General features: G+C 38.3%; 1 protein-coding gene across 6 annotated transcripts in view; it reads right to left on the bottom strand.

Annotated features, from left to right (window-relative positions):
* LOC126249630 (pancreatic triacylglycerol lipase-like) overlaps positions 1–17,456 on the bottom strand; it is a 486,518-nt gene that overhangs the window by 64,374 nt on the left and 404,688 nt on the right. For all 6 annotated transcript variants that reach the window (XM_049951305.1, XM_049951303.1, XM_049951304.1 and 3 more), the window contains 3 exons: positions 11,813–12,038; positions 8,704–8,948; positions 6,439–6,577 (listed from right to left, as the gene is read on the bottom strand). In XM_049951305.1, the coding sequence (XP_049807262.1) occupies positions 6,439–6,577; positions 8,704–8,948; positions 11,813–12,038 (610 nt within the window). The remainder of the gene's footprint in view (positions 1–6,438; positions 6,578–8,703; positions 8,949–11,812; positions 12,039–17,456) is intronic.

A 17,456-nucleotide genomic window follows, 5' to 3' on the forward strand; every position in this document is an offset into this window, starting at 1 on the left:
GTTTACATAAGTAACACCACAGAACATAATTCACGAAGTACCAATATCAAATGCCTATTGGACCTAAGAGAAGCAAAAAGTCTTAGGTTAGGAAATAGTTTCATATTTCATTCATATGCTCCAGTTTCTCAACCATGAGATCGAATAGTAGTAGTATTCAATTTTTATATAAATTTGGAATCATCATATTCTTCAATATAATTTGTGTGATGTCACCATTTCTTCTGCTTCCTCATTCTAACAATCAATCTTGTCACCACTAACTCCGTAACTATTCCTGCCATTGTCAAAACTTATTCTCCTGTTAACTTCACTAACCCTTCCAGAATCACCACTTTAGTTATCCCACTTTTATTCTCCAGTTAGGTGTTATTACTTGTTCGTACAACGTGTTTTCTATATTATTTTTGGAATAGAACAACTGACTGTTAACCAGGGACTTTACAACTGGCTCTTAGTAGTGTAGCAATCTGACAAAAATTTTGTGTCAAAATTTCATTTTCTTGGATACACCAAGAAGATAATATGTTACCTTACTTACCTGTTATTCCTGTCAGTCATTTATTTCTGCACTGGTAGTCAGAATCTATGGATTTTGCTAATAATTATAGCAATGCTTATCATTCACACACCTAATCAACCACATAAACAAACAGCAATTGGCATTCATCCGTTTGGGCTTATTCAGCTCAGCTCTTATAGCCCCGTCCCCTTTTGTCTGCAGAAAAGTTTTTATTTCTAGATGTGACAGGGATTCCCCTCTGGCAGAGACATCATGTACACTATGTACACATTCAAAAATCAACTTATACATTCAGATATCAACTTAGAACATGTTCAAAACTGTTCAAAAACCAACAAGGATTCATTTCAAAATCATATGAGCAATCGATAGATCAACATGCACTGGAGGCTAGTTGCTTTGTGAAACAAGGTCTTTTTCAGGTATATGAATTTACCCCCCTGAAATTTACCCCTCACCCCACCCCCACCCCCCACCATCCGGGCATGATACAGAACCAGCAAATATCTACTGTGCACACTGATATTATACCCTGCCACAACTCACTGACTACACAGCATTTGTGATATCTATAAACTAATAATTAAAAGTTGCTTAAATATTTTACAATAAAGATATAGTCACAAATTTGCACTTACGCTCTACAGACACCATGTAGCTAGTGTGATATCTTCTAAACAGGTATTTCAATGAACACTATTAATTTGATTTATCCAATGAAAAATGGGGCTCTCACAGACCACATCATTCCCACTTGACATAGATAACTAAATTCAATAAGTCATTTAAATTATAGCTTTGTAGTCCACAACAAGAGAGCAGCTATTCAAGGATGGCAGAGGAACAAAATTCATCCGTATTAGGAAAAGGATGGATCACAGAGACCCAAAGTGCTGATGTGTACTTTTGCAGTTGGCAATATGTGTGATATATACTGACGATATAGCAGTTAAAGTTGATCAAGTTTTATTAAAATAGAGACCTTAAAAACCAATCGTATAACTGTGAAAGTCGAGGTTGGTGGAAGTTTCAGTGACAGTAATGTACAACCGATTACTTTGGAGCAGATTTCAACCCAATATGACAGTGTTCAACATATTCTAAGTATGAAAGGTTATCTAAAATTTTTAATAACATTACAGTCCTTGTGAATCCTTGAAAGGGTTTCAGGAAGAACAAACCGACTGAAACAGCAGTTTATGACTTTTAAGGCAAGTCTTAAATGTTATAGCCAAGATAAATGAAACTATGAGCTCTTTCTCAACTCATCTAGAGCCTCTGACCTCATCACTAATTACCTGCTGCTTAAGAATTATACAGATATGACATCTGTGGAATAACCTAGGACTGGTTTCAGCTCTGTCTTTCTGTCACGCACAAGGTAGTAGAATAATGTTACAAAAATAGACATTAATTTTCAGGGTATAGGAAATTTAGCTATGCAGTACAGTACTTCAAAGCTCTGGGTTAGGCCCATTGTTGTTCTTGAATTTTATATAAGATTTACCACGGCACTTGTCAGTGGTTTGATTGAAAACGGTATTAACCATTTATTAAATGATTCTATGAAGCTGATTTACAACAATGATCTCTATGATGACAAGAAGAAGAAATGTCATTTAGTGTCAGTTGTATGGTGGTAAAAACATTAAACAACCAAGTTCATAATTATGAAACATGAAGTAGGAATGATTTTCTAAGACAGCAAGTTTCTATGTCAGAAAAGTGTGATACATCAACCTAAGGTAACATTCACTGCATTGACTGCAGAAATACAATCATAAAACATGAGGTTAATTTAAGAAAGAGTTTCTATCATCAAATAGTTTCTACAGTATTGTGGACCAAAATAAATTATTAACACTGACAAAGGTCTGCCACTTTCTTAAAGGATCTGTATGTTGTGTTTACTACGTCTTTCATATGAAAAAATTTCTATTACTCCTTCATTGATTTCATTGTTTCAGTGAAGTTAGGCAACCAGAAACCTGTCAAAATAAGCATGGCAAAGAAGAATAATGATTTTGTAAGAGAAGTTGGGTGTATGAGATGGTCAGAGTCAGTTCAAGGCCATACAGGAACTGCAACACTGACCAACTAATGGCACTAATTCAGAAATATTTATTCACATTTTTTAAATGTGTCAGTTTATTTCCATAATATGTGCAGACAACATATAATAAAATTTTATTTTACTAATTTAATCACTAACAGATGCTAAATGGTATTTTGTTTTTTTCCGAGATGCTAAGCACTTTGGTTTCTGAACCTTTGCCTGATTAGCATAACCTACAATAATCAAGACAATATCACCACCAATCAAAAGCAACTTTTATTAGTTTCATACACATAATGAAGCAAAACCAGTTTTTAGATAGGTAATTTGTTAAATGTTTTGTGTTCCTTCCCAATAAGAAAATTGTTAACCCGATGAGATGGATCTGCACTAAAGTGTTATGCTTATCAGATCATCATGATAAGTACTGTCTCAGTTCAGTCCCAGGTCATTCAGAGTAGGTTCTCCTGGTCAGCCTCAATTGATTTTCAGGCACTTACTCCTGCTTATCTAGGCATTGAGGCCTGAATACATATTTCCACCTCATGCTTTTCACAAACAATATTAAAACAATATGGAAAACCAAATTTAAGATAGAATACTGTTTGTGCACACATTTCAACAATTGTACATCCACTTATATATGTTACCATTGGTCATCGTGTTTAGACAAAACAACATAGAGAAGGACATTAATAGGAGAAAAAAGAAAGGAATATTGTGGATTATCCATCACCGCAGTTTGCATCAAGTGTCTCAGTGCCCTTATAAAGATTTAGCCACCCACCGCCTTAAAAATTTTAGACCTCTGGATGTAAGAATATATTGTAATGTCCTCCATAGGACTTTGCCACACAGTTAACTATCCCAAACCATTGGTTATAAAACCCCGATCTATGTTGAACTTAGCACTTAGCACAGTGATGTATCTAAATGTGTTAAACTTTAAAAAAATGGATGAAATTTTTTTTTAAAATGTAATGAAACATGGAAGGCAAACAAGCTGTAAGTGCACTCAGACTGAACGTAAAGTTAGTGAAGAAACAAAAAACAGGGTTGCAATAACAGCACTAAGTGCACACTTAATTCAAATGAATTGCTTTCAGATTTTAGGAGTATTTGTCTTGTCCATTTGGTTTGCTTAGCAGCCTATGTTTTTAAGTGTGACAAAATATTTATTAACAAAAAATATAAAGTAAACAATCCCCACTGAAAATATTTTGGCATAAGTTCATAATAATGCACAGCAGACCAGAGTGGAACAGAACATGTAAATAAAACACTTCTTTTAAAATTCTGAATATGTAACCTGTGATTTAGTAAATTAAAATTATGATGAATGTATTCAAACATTTGAAAATACAAATGATTTTACAACAATGAACTATTACTTACAGTGTTTTAAAAATATACAACACTCATACACATGCAAAACTAAACAGTATTATTATTTTCAATTCAAAATTGCTTATTTTCCTCTTAAAAATGGACTAAGCATTTGTGGGGCCTGCAGTATGTGGTATGTGAGGGAATTGCCAGTGAGAATAGAAGATTTTCATTGAATTTATGATACACATATCTGCTTCCACATACTATTAGCTCTTTCTTTCTGCATCTTTCTACATCTTTGAACAAATGATCCAAGGATGATAATAATAATAATAATAATAATAATAATAATAATAATAATCACCACCATAACATGTCACATATTTGTATGTATGTGATAATCTGGTGTACATCCCAGCACAGATCCATCCTCCAAAATATTTGTGCTTGGGAAAATTTTGCAGTACATAAGAATCTTCAACTTTAATTCACTTTTTCACCAACCTGTAGGACAAATAATTATATAACTGCTTATACAAATCATTCTGGCAAATGTCCACACTCATGGTGGAGAAAAGCATGCAGCTCAACCCAATGCTAGTGTGTGCAAAACCTGTCCTTCTCCCTACACATCTGCACATTAGGCAAGGTATTCCATGACAAGAGATGAAGGAGGAATGTCAGGTATCTTTTATTCTGCACACTGGAACAGAAGTTTGGCTTGTGCCTGCCCTGAAGCCTCTGATTCCATTCCTGCTACTAAACATCATCATGTTGAAGTTTGTCTTCCTTCACTTCTTGTTCTGCCAACATGACATATCTATTGCAGATTTCTAAACTAACTCGTATCTAAACTATTCTGTAATTTATGATATCTTTAATGTGTATGGTCTCTGCCTGCAAATATATTTCTGAAGTTAAAATAAGAGAGACTAGTCAGCAATGATAGACAATTTTATTATTTGTTGGCTAAATTACCAGTTCTGCAACCTGCTGTTCCTTTTGCATTTGTGTATCGCATGGGAGAATTTTGTTTGTGGGTCTGGGTTAGAGTAGCAAGAATTTCTTTTATGTTTAAGTTACAGTCATTTCACATTACGTACTTGTAACCTAGAAGTCCATCTTCCAGTGAACCCCATAAAAAAGCCTTCACTAGTATGTCCACTTAACCACCTGTCTAACGCAGCTTCCTAAGTGAAAATGACCCACTAGGAGTGAGTGATATGGATGTGACATGCTATATTGATGAGATGATCCATAGTGTTTATTACATTCCACATGTGGATGCACACATTTTGGTAAAAGCAACATGAGGTCATAGAGCAATTGCACATGATGTAAACTGGTGTGAATAGTTTTACAATGTAGAAAATGGCTTTTCTACATCATTGAACAAATGATCCAAGGATTATTATTATTATTATTATTATTATTATTATTATTATTATTATTATTATTAACTTACTGGTAGTGAAAACTATATCCACAAACAAAAAGATATGATGTAATTCCAGTCCAGCAATCTGTTCAGGGATTAACAACAAGCTCTGCACATCTGCCAAAGTTCAGTTGACTAACTGAATTTGATTACTGCCATCTGATAAGTTAATGCATAGACTAACATTGTGATTGAAGAATGTGTACCCACAGTATTTCGTTTCAAACTATAAACAGGTAACTCATGTGATAGCAATTGTCCATGACTGTTTCAAATTACCCCATACACCAAACAAAAACGTGTAAGATTAAACAAGAAAGAAAGGTACCACTAAGGTCTCCAACATGATATTTTGTAGTCATTTAAATATTAAACACGCAGCAGTGGAAAACAGTGGCTACACAATATAACTGAGGCATTTGAAATTTTTTTGAAATAGTGGCATTGCCGACAGTTTTACTAAGTTCTTTAATTGTCTTCCAATTACAAATAGAACATAGAAGTTTAATGACAGCTAATTTTAATGCAGTCTACAGAGTTTGTGCCAGACAGCTATGTCTCTCTGTTAACACACATATTGACTAGTATCACATCCCTAAAGGATTTTTTTCCATAACTTGATCTATAATTAACCCTTTCATTCACTTACCAAGTTTTAATGATGGATGTATGTTTCAGGCCAATAACACAATATGTACAGATTATAGAAGATACTGATTATAGACTATGCTCATGACTTCACTGTTGCAATACTACATAGATGTTCAACTTCTATATAAGTCAGATTACTGAGAGTGCTTTGTTAAAGGAAATAGTCAATTCTTTGAGTAAACCTTCATTTATTTTGACTCCATACAAGTCATATATGCACTTAGGCAGAAGATTCACACATTGAAACACTACATATGAACTGTGACAATCCATTAAATAATTGGGCAAAAAATTTTGGAGCTTACCTTCAAAAACAAAATGATAATCAACACTAGTGTTAAATTCTGAATAAGAAATAAATAGAGGTACATAATGAGTCACAAAACAACAGTCTGGAAGTCAGGTACAGTAAAAAAATCACTGTGAAAACTCTTTACTTACGACAGTATGGATACTCCTTTCCAGTGGTGACAAAGTATTTGCTTCCTGGTGAAATAACTGCATTTGGTAACTGCTCATCAGCTCGAAGGCCCATTATGGCACAGCTGCTTGAATTGTCATGGCATGAGAAACACTGCCCCTGAAAACATTGACAATAATGTCTCATAGAACTCACTAGCAAAAACTAGATGTATCTATTGCAGTCTACCTTTTTCTGACAGGACAGATAGTATGCAGTGCTTTTTCATTATGTTCCAAGTGGCTAGCCTTTAAGTCAGGAGAAAACTCAAAACATGTCTCAGGGGAAATATCTGTAGGGATCTCCCCAGAACTTCTTGTAGTAAAAAATTTGTAACAAAAATGTAGGGTACATGCAATAACACTGAAAAATTGTGTTTTCATATGTACACTGTGTGATCAAAAGTATCTGGGCACCTTCAAAAACATTCATTTTTCATATTAGGTGCATTGTGCTGCCACCTACTGCCATGTACTCCATATCAGCAACCTTAGTAGTCATTAGACTACGTCAGAGCAGAATGGGGAGCTCCATGGAACTCTCAGACTTTGAACGTGGTCAGGTGATTGGGTGTCACTTGTGTCATACATCAGTACGTGAGATTTCCACACTCCTAAACATCCCTAGGTCCACTGCTTCCGATGCGACAGTGAAGTGGAAATGTGAAGAGATATGTACAGCACAAAAGCATACAGGTTGACCTTGTCTGTTGACTTACAGAGACTGCTGACAGTTGAAGAAGGTTGTAATGTGTAATAGGCAGACATCTATCCAGACCATCACACAAGAATTCCAAACTGCGTCAGGAAAAAACTTGGATTTCATGGTTGAGCGGCTGCTCATAAGCCACACATCATGCCGGTAAATACCAAACAACGCTTTGCTTGGTGTAAAGAGCATAAACATTGGACGATTGAATTGTGGAAAAACATTGTGTGGAGTAACAAATCATGGTACACAATGTGGTGATCCAATGGCAGGGTGTGGGTATGAAAAATGCCAAGTGAACGTCATTGCCAGCATGTGTAGTGCCAACATCTTTCAACATGATTGAGCACTTGTTCATAATGCACGGTCTGTGGCAGAGTGGTTATGCAACAATAACATCCCTGTAATGGACTGGCCTGCACAGAGTCCTAACCTGAACCCTATAGAACACCTTTGGGATGTTTTGGAACACCAACTTCATGCCAGGCCTCACCAACCGACATCGATACCTCTCCTCAGTGCAGCACTCTGTGAAGAATGGGCTGCCATTCCCCTAGAAGCCTTCCAGCACCTGATTGAACACATGCCTGTGAGAGTGGAAGCTGTCATCAAGGCTAAGTGTGAACCTGAATTCCAGCATTACCGATGGAGTGCACCACAAACTTGTAAATCATTTTCAGCCAGGTGTGCAGGCACTTTTGATCACATTCTGTATATGGGTAACAATCACCAACTATAAACTTTTTACTGTTTTCTCAAACAAAAATAAGTAAATAACAATAATTCAGAAGTACCAAAGTGCATATAAAATTTTAATATCTGTTGTATGAGAGGTTGGCTTGGGAACTTAAAAAGCAATTATTTTTATGACAAAGAATGCTTTCTAACTATAAGAATACTGGATGTATGCATTTCTTTATTACCTTTTTTACCTGTTGATTTAATTTAGTGACTCGGAAATACATGCATATTATATTGGAACAAAAAATTGAATCACTGTGGAAACAGGGTGCATAGGGAAATCAAAGTCGTAGAGCAACGAAACATGTCAATAAAAGTTAAAGAAAACGGAAATTCCATAATTAAACTAAACATGACTGAGTCAGATATCACATGAATACAAACAGCACTGCCCTAAACAGACCCTAACAAAATAATTATGTAAAAACTATGTAACCTTAATAGAAGATAAAGCCCAGTAAATGAGTGGAAAAACTAAAGTGAATCCAGGAAGTCAAATATTAAAAGTTTCATTCTTAAGTGTTTGTAAAGCCCCATTCATGCATCATTACGCTACGGGTAATATTTTATCCCATTCCCTTTCCCACTTACCACTGGCCAGCTGAGCTGTCACATTCACTATGCACTGCAGTCGCATTTACATGAATTTTACTATCACACAGAGAAATTACCAAAATGCCATACAATTCTTTATATGGTTAGAGAAGAAAAAAAATGACTTTCTCACAAAAGTACTATTTTTAACAATAGTCTAACATACATTATCAAGGATTTGTCAGAAAATGATTGACACATACCTGTAAAAACTTTTGGTATGAGTCACACCTGTGGGCAATATATGGACATTCACCATTTATAGAATCTGTGAAGAGTTTTATCGCTCGTATGTGATTACAGGCAACTAATACCCGGCTTGCTTCCTCCAGACCTTCCTTAATTAGTGTAAGGGGCAAAGGAGTTTCTGTAAGGTCACAGCCAGGTTGCTCCTTTCCATTATTTGGGTAGAAATCAATATGGCCACATGGTTGGCTCATGCCGTAGCCTGAAAAACAATTTTTGAGATGAATCACACTCTCAGTCTTACATTTTAAATAAAACTAATCTATAAGTACATATACTGCCATTAATGACTGCTAATCAATTAGAAATTACATATATTTGTCTGTTGTACTGTCAAAATGACAGAGGTAAACCCTTCACAATTTGTGCAACTTCAACACTTTTAGTAAGACATTCTCTCTCTCTCTCTCTCTCTCTTTATTCGTTTAGTCGGTTCCGACTCTTCGTGACCCCATGAACCAAATCACGCCACTTTTTCCTGTCTTGCACTTTCTCCCGTAGACCTTCCAGGTTGGAACACATTGCTTCTGTGATGCCATCGATCCATCTCATCCTCTGACGTCCTCTTCTTCTAGTTCCTTCAATCTTACCCAGCATTAATGTTTTTTCCAGCGAGGCATGCCTTCGCATTGTGTGTCCAAAGTAGGTCAGCTTTTGTTTTAGCATTAGACCTTCCAGGGAGAAATCTGGTTTAATTTGCTCCAATATTGATCTGTTGGTTCTCTTTGCAGTCCATGGAACTCTAAGAAGTTTCCTCCAACACCACAATTCGAAGGAGTCAATTCTTCGCCGTTCAGCCTTTCTAATGGTCCAGGTCTCACATCCATACATCACAACTGGAAAGACCATAGCCCTCACAATACGGATCTTTGTTGCTAGTGTTATATCTCTGGACCTTATAACCTTGTCAAGGTTTGACATCGCCTGTCTACCGAGCAACAGGCGTCTCCGGATTTCATGGCTGCAGTCGCCGTCAGCAGAGATCTGGGAACCGAGATAACTGAATGTGGTCACTACCTCCATGGTTTCTCCTGCTATATCCCACGAATTGGTAGGTGTAGTTGCCATAATTTTCGTTTTCTTCACATTCAGCATATCCCACGAATTGGTAGGTGTAGTTGCCATAATTTTCGTTTTCTTCACATTCAGCATAAGACCGGCCTTTTCACTTTCGTCTTTCACCTTCAGTAAGAGTGTTCTCAATTATTCTTCACTTTCTGCCAACAGGATCATATCATCCGCGTACCTGAGGTTGTTTACATTTATTCCAGCTATTTTAATTCCTGTTTCTCCTTCATCTAGCCTCGCTTTCCTCATGACATGTTCTGCATACAGATTGAATAAGTACGGTGACAGTATGCAGCCTTGCCGGACCCCTTTCTGAATCTTTATCCATTTCGTTGTTCCATACATAGTTCTCACCGTGGCTTCTTGGTCAAGGTGAATGAGGTGATCTGGTACACCCATGTTTTTCAGTACGTTCCATAATTTGTTGTGATCAACGCAGTCAAAGGCTTTGGCATAGTCAATAAAGCAGAGATACACATCTTTCTGGAATTCTCTCGCTTTTTCCATAATCCACCAAATGTTAGCAATTTGATCTCTAGTTCCTCTTCCTTTCCTAAATCCAGCTTGTTCTTCTGGTAGCTCTCGATCTAGATATTGGCGAAGTCTATTTTATAAGATTTTCAACATAACTTTGCTAGCATGTGAAATAAGTGTGATTGTTCAGTAATCTGAGCATTCTTTAGAACTTTTCTTCTTTCCTTAGACATTCTAGTAACCTCCAATGCAAGTCAAGGTACTTTCAACCATTTTGGGGTGGTCTGCTCTGGCTGTTACCTGGTGTTGTTACTTGCCCTCAAGGTGCTCAGTCGATTTATTATCAGGGTACAGGGCGAAATGTTTTACTTCATTCAACGTTGAAAATTTGTGTCTCCTGCTCTTTGCTATTAGCAGCACTGCACTGTCAAAACTGTTTTATCACATCTCAAGTTGTTTCCTTAGCAGAGAACTGTCTGATATATTTTGGCACTCAGACTTCCAAGAACTGAATCCAGGACTAAACTATAAAAATCAGGCACAAATCATACTGCTCATCTCTCATCTTTCATCTTTCATAGTGGGAACAATGTACAAAGTAAGTTATGTTCAATTGAAATTTACCTGGACAATATACATAAACTGAGAACACCACAATGCTTCACCTCTCATTACAATGTTTTTCCATTAATCTATGGTTCACAGGTGATCTGTTCCACATCACTCCAGTCAGCACCAGTCATTTAGTTTCATGATAACTTCTGTTTATGTGGCACAGCTTTCCCACTGTATCCAAAGGAAAACATCTCTAAGATAATGATACAGTTATGACCTCACTTCTAAATGTCAATCCAAAGTTCGGTAGTATGGTCACAATAGTTTGACTGGATCCAGTCAAGCTTCAAACTGCAGAGCAGGCCCAATATAGTCACTCATGACAGTATAGCTGTGTGTGTGATTTTTATATATATATATATATATATATATATATATATATATATAGTAGGGCCTGTTAGCTCTGACAAAGGGTTCATCTGAAACCAGCAACATTCTTGTGCTTGTCTATGTACCTGTTGATGACTACATTATTTGTGAGTGATAAGTGTGCTTCAAATGTAGTGTCACAGACAGACAGACAGACAGACAGAGAGAGAGAGAGAGAGAGAGAGAGAGACCAGGTGCCAGCGCACAGCATACTCGATTCTAGTAACTCCAGTACTCCAGTGGGGGATTGCAGAGCATGGCAGGACTACTCAGTGCAATGACACACACATTCTAGCTATCAGAAACTGTGGTACAACATTATCTCCTACTCCTGCCACCAATTACTGGGAATGATAAGTTTTGAAGTCCAAAAGAAACTAACATTTTTAGTACTTCACAAGTGCATACAATGGTTATTTTCTCTCAGTAGGCAGGATAGTTTCCTCAAGACACATCTGGTCCCATAGAAGTTCTTACAATATTTTGCATGCATTCAGTATTAAAGACAAAATTTATAATATTAAATAAAAATCGACACACCTAACAAGAATATAGATTTTCCATCAGTGTGTATAACATCAACAAATTTTGCATCACTTGGATCAAGGCGTACAAATGTAGGCAATCCCTGGAAATAAGGCTCTGCAGGGTCAAGGCCAGTAATGCGACCTAGGCCATTAATCCTCTCTCCTGCATAACCAGCTGTGTGTGCACCCAAGCTGTGTCCAATCATATGCACATCTCCAGGATCAAGGCCAAAGTTTGCCTAAAAAATAAAGAAATAATAATATTTTAGGTACAACACAATTCCAGCAGACTTACAAAAATATTGGGAGTGTATAAAATCTATGGAACAGAAAGTGGAGATACTGGAGAATTGACAGAAAGGTGTAGTACATTGGAAATTGGCAGACTGGCTATCAGTTTTCTGCCAAGCTTACAGGAATATTTGCAAGTGAGGTAACTTAATTGCACGTGATTAATGGTACTTTTCAAATACAGGGTGTGGACCACACATTAGATCTTCAAAAAGGTTTGGCATCCTGTCAGTGACTAGGTCACCTGAGAGGGGACACAAAGTAAGATTTGGGAGGAACAGAAGAGCCATACAAGCTGCTGCTTTAATGATTTATGGAAATTATAGAAAAACTAAACCTTGACTGTGGGGTGGGGATTTGAACCTCTGTCCTCCCAAATATGAGTCAAGTGTCTTACCAATGACCTGCCTCTGTTGCTAAACAGAAGACAGGTACCATGCCCTTTCTGACATCTCTTGACAATCAAATGGGGCAGTCAGCTGCCATTGCATCAGGTGTGTGTGTGTGTGTGTGTGTGTGTGTGTGTGTGTGTGTGTGTGTGTGTGTGTGTGTGTGTGTGTGTGTGTGTGTGGAGAGAGAGAGAGAGGGAAAGAGGGAGAGAGGATGCTCTGCTTCTCTAGAATGATTGTCTTAACTGCAAAAGCCATCTGGACACACTTCCCAACCAACCCAAATTCTCAGTCTGTCATTTGCAAGTAGTGCCCCCATCCATTAGCCCCATTGCTCGCATCATTCGCTAAGTGCTGCAAGGGTTCAAGAGACACAGTTCACTGGCACAGAAAGTACCTAAAGCCATCCTCACTCGTATTTATACAGATATGTGGTGTCCATTTTGTCAGATATGTCAGAGATGCCGAATAGAACAGACACCACTGGTGGTACAGTGGCCATAAAGAAACTATATTATGAGTAATCAAGACTTCAGGTGCCTACAACCACTAAAATAAATTGATTGTGAAGGCTGAAAATTTGTGACAGGCTAGGACTCTCTGATGGTTATGATATCTGTGTTTAACAGTGTCTGTATCTTTAAAATGTCCTTCAGACATTCATGCATATCTGAAGCAACAGACACTGTCACCAACAATTACAGTTGTGGTAAATATTATGAAATAGAATTGCATATTGCAATTATACACTGGTGTCAGCTTTTTGTGACACATGAAAATTTGTGATCAACCAGAGGCAGAACTTGGATTTCTCACCTTAGCACTTCAGCTATCCAAGTTCGTCTCCTGGATCAATCCAAGCTTCTATTACTTACTTAGCCACAATGCTAATTCTCACACAATTCTTGATTCCCATACAGGGATACAAATATTATATCATCACTTTAGCCCATCAAGGCATGGATTAATTATTGACAGTTACAATGTCTGAAGATTTTTTATTATGAAGATACAAACACTGTATAAACACAGTCATTGTAACCATCAATGGTGTATTCAAGCCTCAACACAATAAAATGACAATACAATATTTGTCTCCCACACAAACTGTTTGAGACTAAGTGTTGTGACTATGTGAAATATTGCCCTCTGGATCAGTCCTGGAGGTGTGCTCAGATAGCTAAAGTGGTTAAGGTGACCGCTCCCAATAATTGGGAAATCCGGGTTTGACTTATGGTCTGGTACAAATTTTTATGTGTCACAAACAGTTGACATTAATGTGTAGTTGCAATATGCAAAACTATTTCCTAATGAGTTCTCTTTCACTGTGTCAAAGTGGTAGTGTCATAGACAAGATTGTATTTACTTACAGAACATATGGGTATACAATTTAGCAGGATACTTGTCTTCTTACAACAAAATTCTCCAGTTCAAGATGGAATAAATGGAAACAATTTTAATTAAAGTATTTAAGGTATGTTGCCAACAATACACTACATGAGGTCTGGAGCCTTAAAAGTTAATGGTTCTTCAGATCAGTAATATCAACTACAACAATTCCACACCATGATATTCTTACTCACCGTGCAAGTTCTCTTATCTACAATGCCACATCTATCACATATTCTGAACACATCATCAGTAGATTACATTGGTTGTGATATATGAACAGCGTTCAATAAGTAAAGCAACACACTTTATGGGTCTCAGTATGAACAATCATTCTTTGTTTGAATGGATAAAAGAACAGAAGAAGATCTTTGGTTTCAACTTACAGAATTATGCCAAAAGATAATTTTTCTGAAGCATTTATACTATGCAGTGCTCACAATTTGACCACTAGAGTATAGTGGAACTGTCTAAATAATAATTTTACTCATCTTTGGATATACAGAGGTGTGGTTATGTGCAATCTCTGTGAAGAAGGTAGTAGAACTAACTTGGCCTACGAGCTACATAGCATATGGTCAGCCAGTTGAGTCTTTAAGCTTCTGATCAGTAACATAGCCATAGAGATTGCAAAGTGACCCACCCTGTGATAGTAACATTTCAATATGTGACAATGTTCAACAAAATCTTGTCACAGTCAACCTTGTAATGCACGAGCAGTTCTGCACAGATGGTCCTTTGTTGGTCTTTATGGTCTTCTGTTTGGCAGTGAGAAACCCAGCGGGCACAATCCTTTTGAGTACCCCCGCCAGTGGACGAGTGTGTCAGTACTGCCAACAGATATGTCCAGTTGTGCAGCAGTGTGTTTGACTGTGGTCTGTTGATCACCTCAAATGAGAGTGTCCACACGTTCCAACACTGCAGGAATCACAGCCAGCATGTTTGCACAAGCTTGTTGCAATTATGACAGATGCTTCACCTAATGATTCACCATGCTTTTGTTCACTTCCAGATCCCTGTAGGCATTCTGCAAGTGCGTATTAATACCTGTAATACTCTTGTTTCTCCAAAAATAAACACAGTGATACATCATAAAACTATAGGGGCTAAAGATGGTATAGTTCATGATGTCCCATTCTGCATTATTTCAACAGAAATTGGAAAAGAAAAAATGTGATGCATTACTTATTGAAACCCCCTCATATGTGGACCATTATGTGAACTTCAAATTATGTGGGAACATGCTGAAACATAGCTAGTGTGATTAGGTAGTGCAATCTTAATATTTCTCTCATTATAATGGTATATGAATAAATTTGAACTTTTTAATATTTCCATGTGAGAACTTGAAATTTTTGAACGTACTCTACCACGCCACTTGCCAGTTTCAGCATTATGTTTTTACTACCTTATTTTTTAAATTGAGTAACTTAATTAGAGAGTCCAAAATACTTGTTGAGAACAAATGTGAAACCTTCTACACTTTAAACATTGGAAACTCCAGAATGTAATAATAACAGTATGAAAAGGATAGATTGCTGCTCACCACATACAGGGACACTGAGTGGCAGGCAGGCACATTGAGTGCCTGAGATGAAAGTAGCCGTGTGTGTGTGTGTGTGTGTGTGTGTGAGAGAGAGAGAGAGAGAGAGAGAGAGAGAGAGAGTTGTGTGTGTGGGCGTGAGTGTGCTTTGTTTTGTCTGTGCCCGATGCAGCTAATAATACCTAAAAGTCTTTCTTCCTTGTGCCACAAACTCAACTATCCTAGACATCCCATTGTAGCAGGTTATAAAGCTCCAACTGAAGGAATTTTCACTCTTGGTGAACAATACCTTCAACCAATTGCCCAGAACCTAGCCCCTCACATCAAAAATACTCCATCATCCTTGCCACTTTACCTCCTGAATCCCCACTCATCACTGCTGATGCTATACACCAACACACCTCATGCCCATGTCCTTGCCACTATCATACACTACCTATCGCAGCATACTTCAGACTACAAACCCACTACCTCATTTCTCATACACCTAACCAATTCGATCCTGACATACAGCTACTTCTCCTTTAACAGGAATATATATAAACAAATGAACATTGCAGCCATAGCCATCCACATGGCATCCTTCTATGCCAACCATTTTATGGGCCACCTAGAGGAAACCTGCCTAGCCTTCCAAATCCCTTGTCTGTTTCAAGATCATTAATGATATTTTCATGATATCAAATAAGGGCCAAAATGCCCTATCCTTATTCCTTCACAACCTCAACACCTTTCCTCAGGCCAAAATGTCACCTTCCTTGATGCTGACCTCCACTTTTCTGAGGGCTCCATCCACAACTCTGTCCATATTAACCCACAAACCACGAACTGTACAGGATGGAGTATCTGCAGTAACAAGAACTCCCTTGCCCAATGTGCTGAAAATCTCATGAGGGTCTTCACAGGTATGCAAAAACCCCAAAACCTAATCTGCAAACAGATTTCCCATGTCACATCCTAACACACCCATAATCCCCCTATCACTTCAAAAATCAACTATAAAAGAGTGCCATCATTGTCACTCAGTATCACTCTCTATAGGAAGAAATGATCCATATCCTTCATCAGGGCTATGATTATCTATCAGAATGCCCAGAAATGATGGAAATCCTACCCTAGATCCTTCCCACACCTCCTCAAGTGATATTCCATCACCCACCCAACCTACACATCCCGGTCCACCCTTAAGCTGCTCCTACTTCCATCCCCCGTACAGGGATCATATCCCTATGGGAGATCAAGGTGCAAGACATTCCCAATCCACCCACCCACCCACCCAACCCTTCCTACGCCAGTCTTGTTTCAGGCCCATCAGAGGCAGGGCCAACTGTGAAAGCAGCCCTGTCATATACCAACCCCTGCTGCAATCACTGCACACGTTTTTATGTATGGCAACCAACCAGTTGTCCACCAGAACGAATGGCCACAGCCACAGGCCAAGAATGCAGTTGCCTACGCAGACACACATCATTGGTAGTGATGTGAGCAACCACCTGCAGTTGGGTGCACCCTGTGCTCTTCATGGCATCCAGGAGGACCCTTTCCACATCTGGAATGACTCCACCAGGTATGCACATGGAGTGCACATTGGTTTTCTTATCCTTCTTGTCAGCCAAGTCCCTAAGGGGACCCATAACGCATCTAACATTGGAGCTCTGAACTACCAATAATCCCACCCTCTGTGATTGCCCGGATCTTGCAGGCTGAGAGGTTTCCTCTGAAACAGGACAGGTGACAGCATCTGGCTCAGCAATAGTGTCAGCCATAGACAGCACCTAGAACTTGTTTGTCAGATAAACCGGGGAGGCCTTATGTGCGGCCACCTGGGAAGTCTTTTGCTGCCTGCTTTGCCCTGGGGCGAACTCCCACTTGACCACAGGTGAGGGGTCAGCCACAGTATGAGCAGTAACTGGGTTGGCCACCAGTGAGGACCAATCGGAGAACTCTGACGTGCCAGATGTCCATTGGATCCCCACAGCCAGCCCCCAATAGTGGTGCCAATCCACTACAGCCTCAAGCTCCATAACCAAAGCCATCACAGCCTG

The sequence above is a fragment of the Schistocerca nitens genome, chromosome 3 (assembly GCF_023898315.1).
Source record: "Schistocerca nitens isolate TAMUIC-IGC-003100 chromosome 3, iqSchNite1.1, whole genome shotgun sequence".
In the NCBI taxonomy this organism is placed as follows: Eukaryota; Metazoa; Arthropoda; class Insecta; order Orthoptera; family Acrididae; genus Schistocerca; species Schistocerca nitens.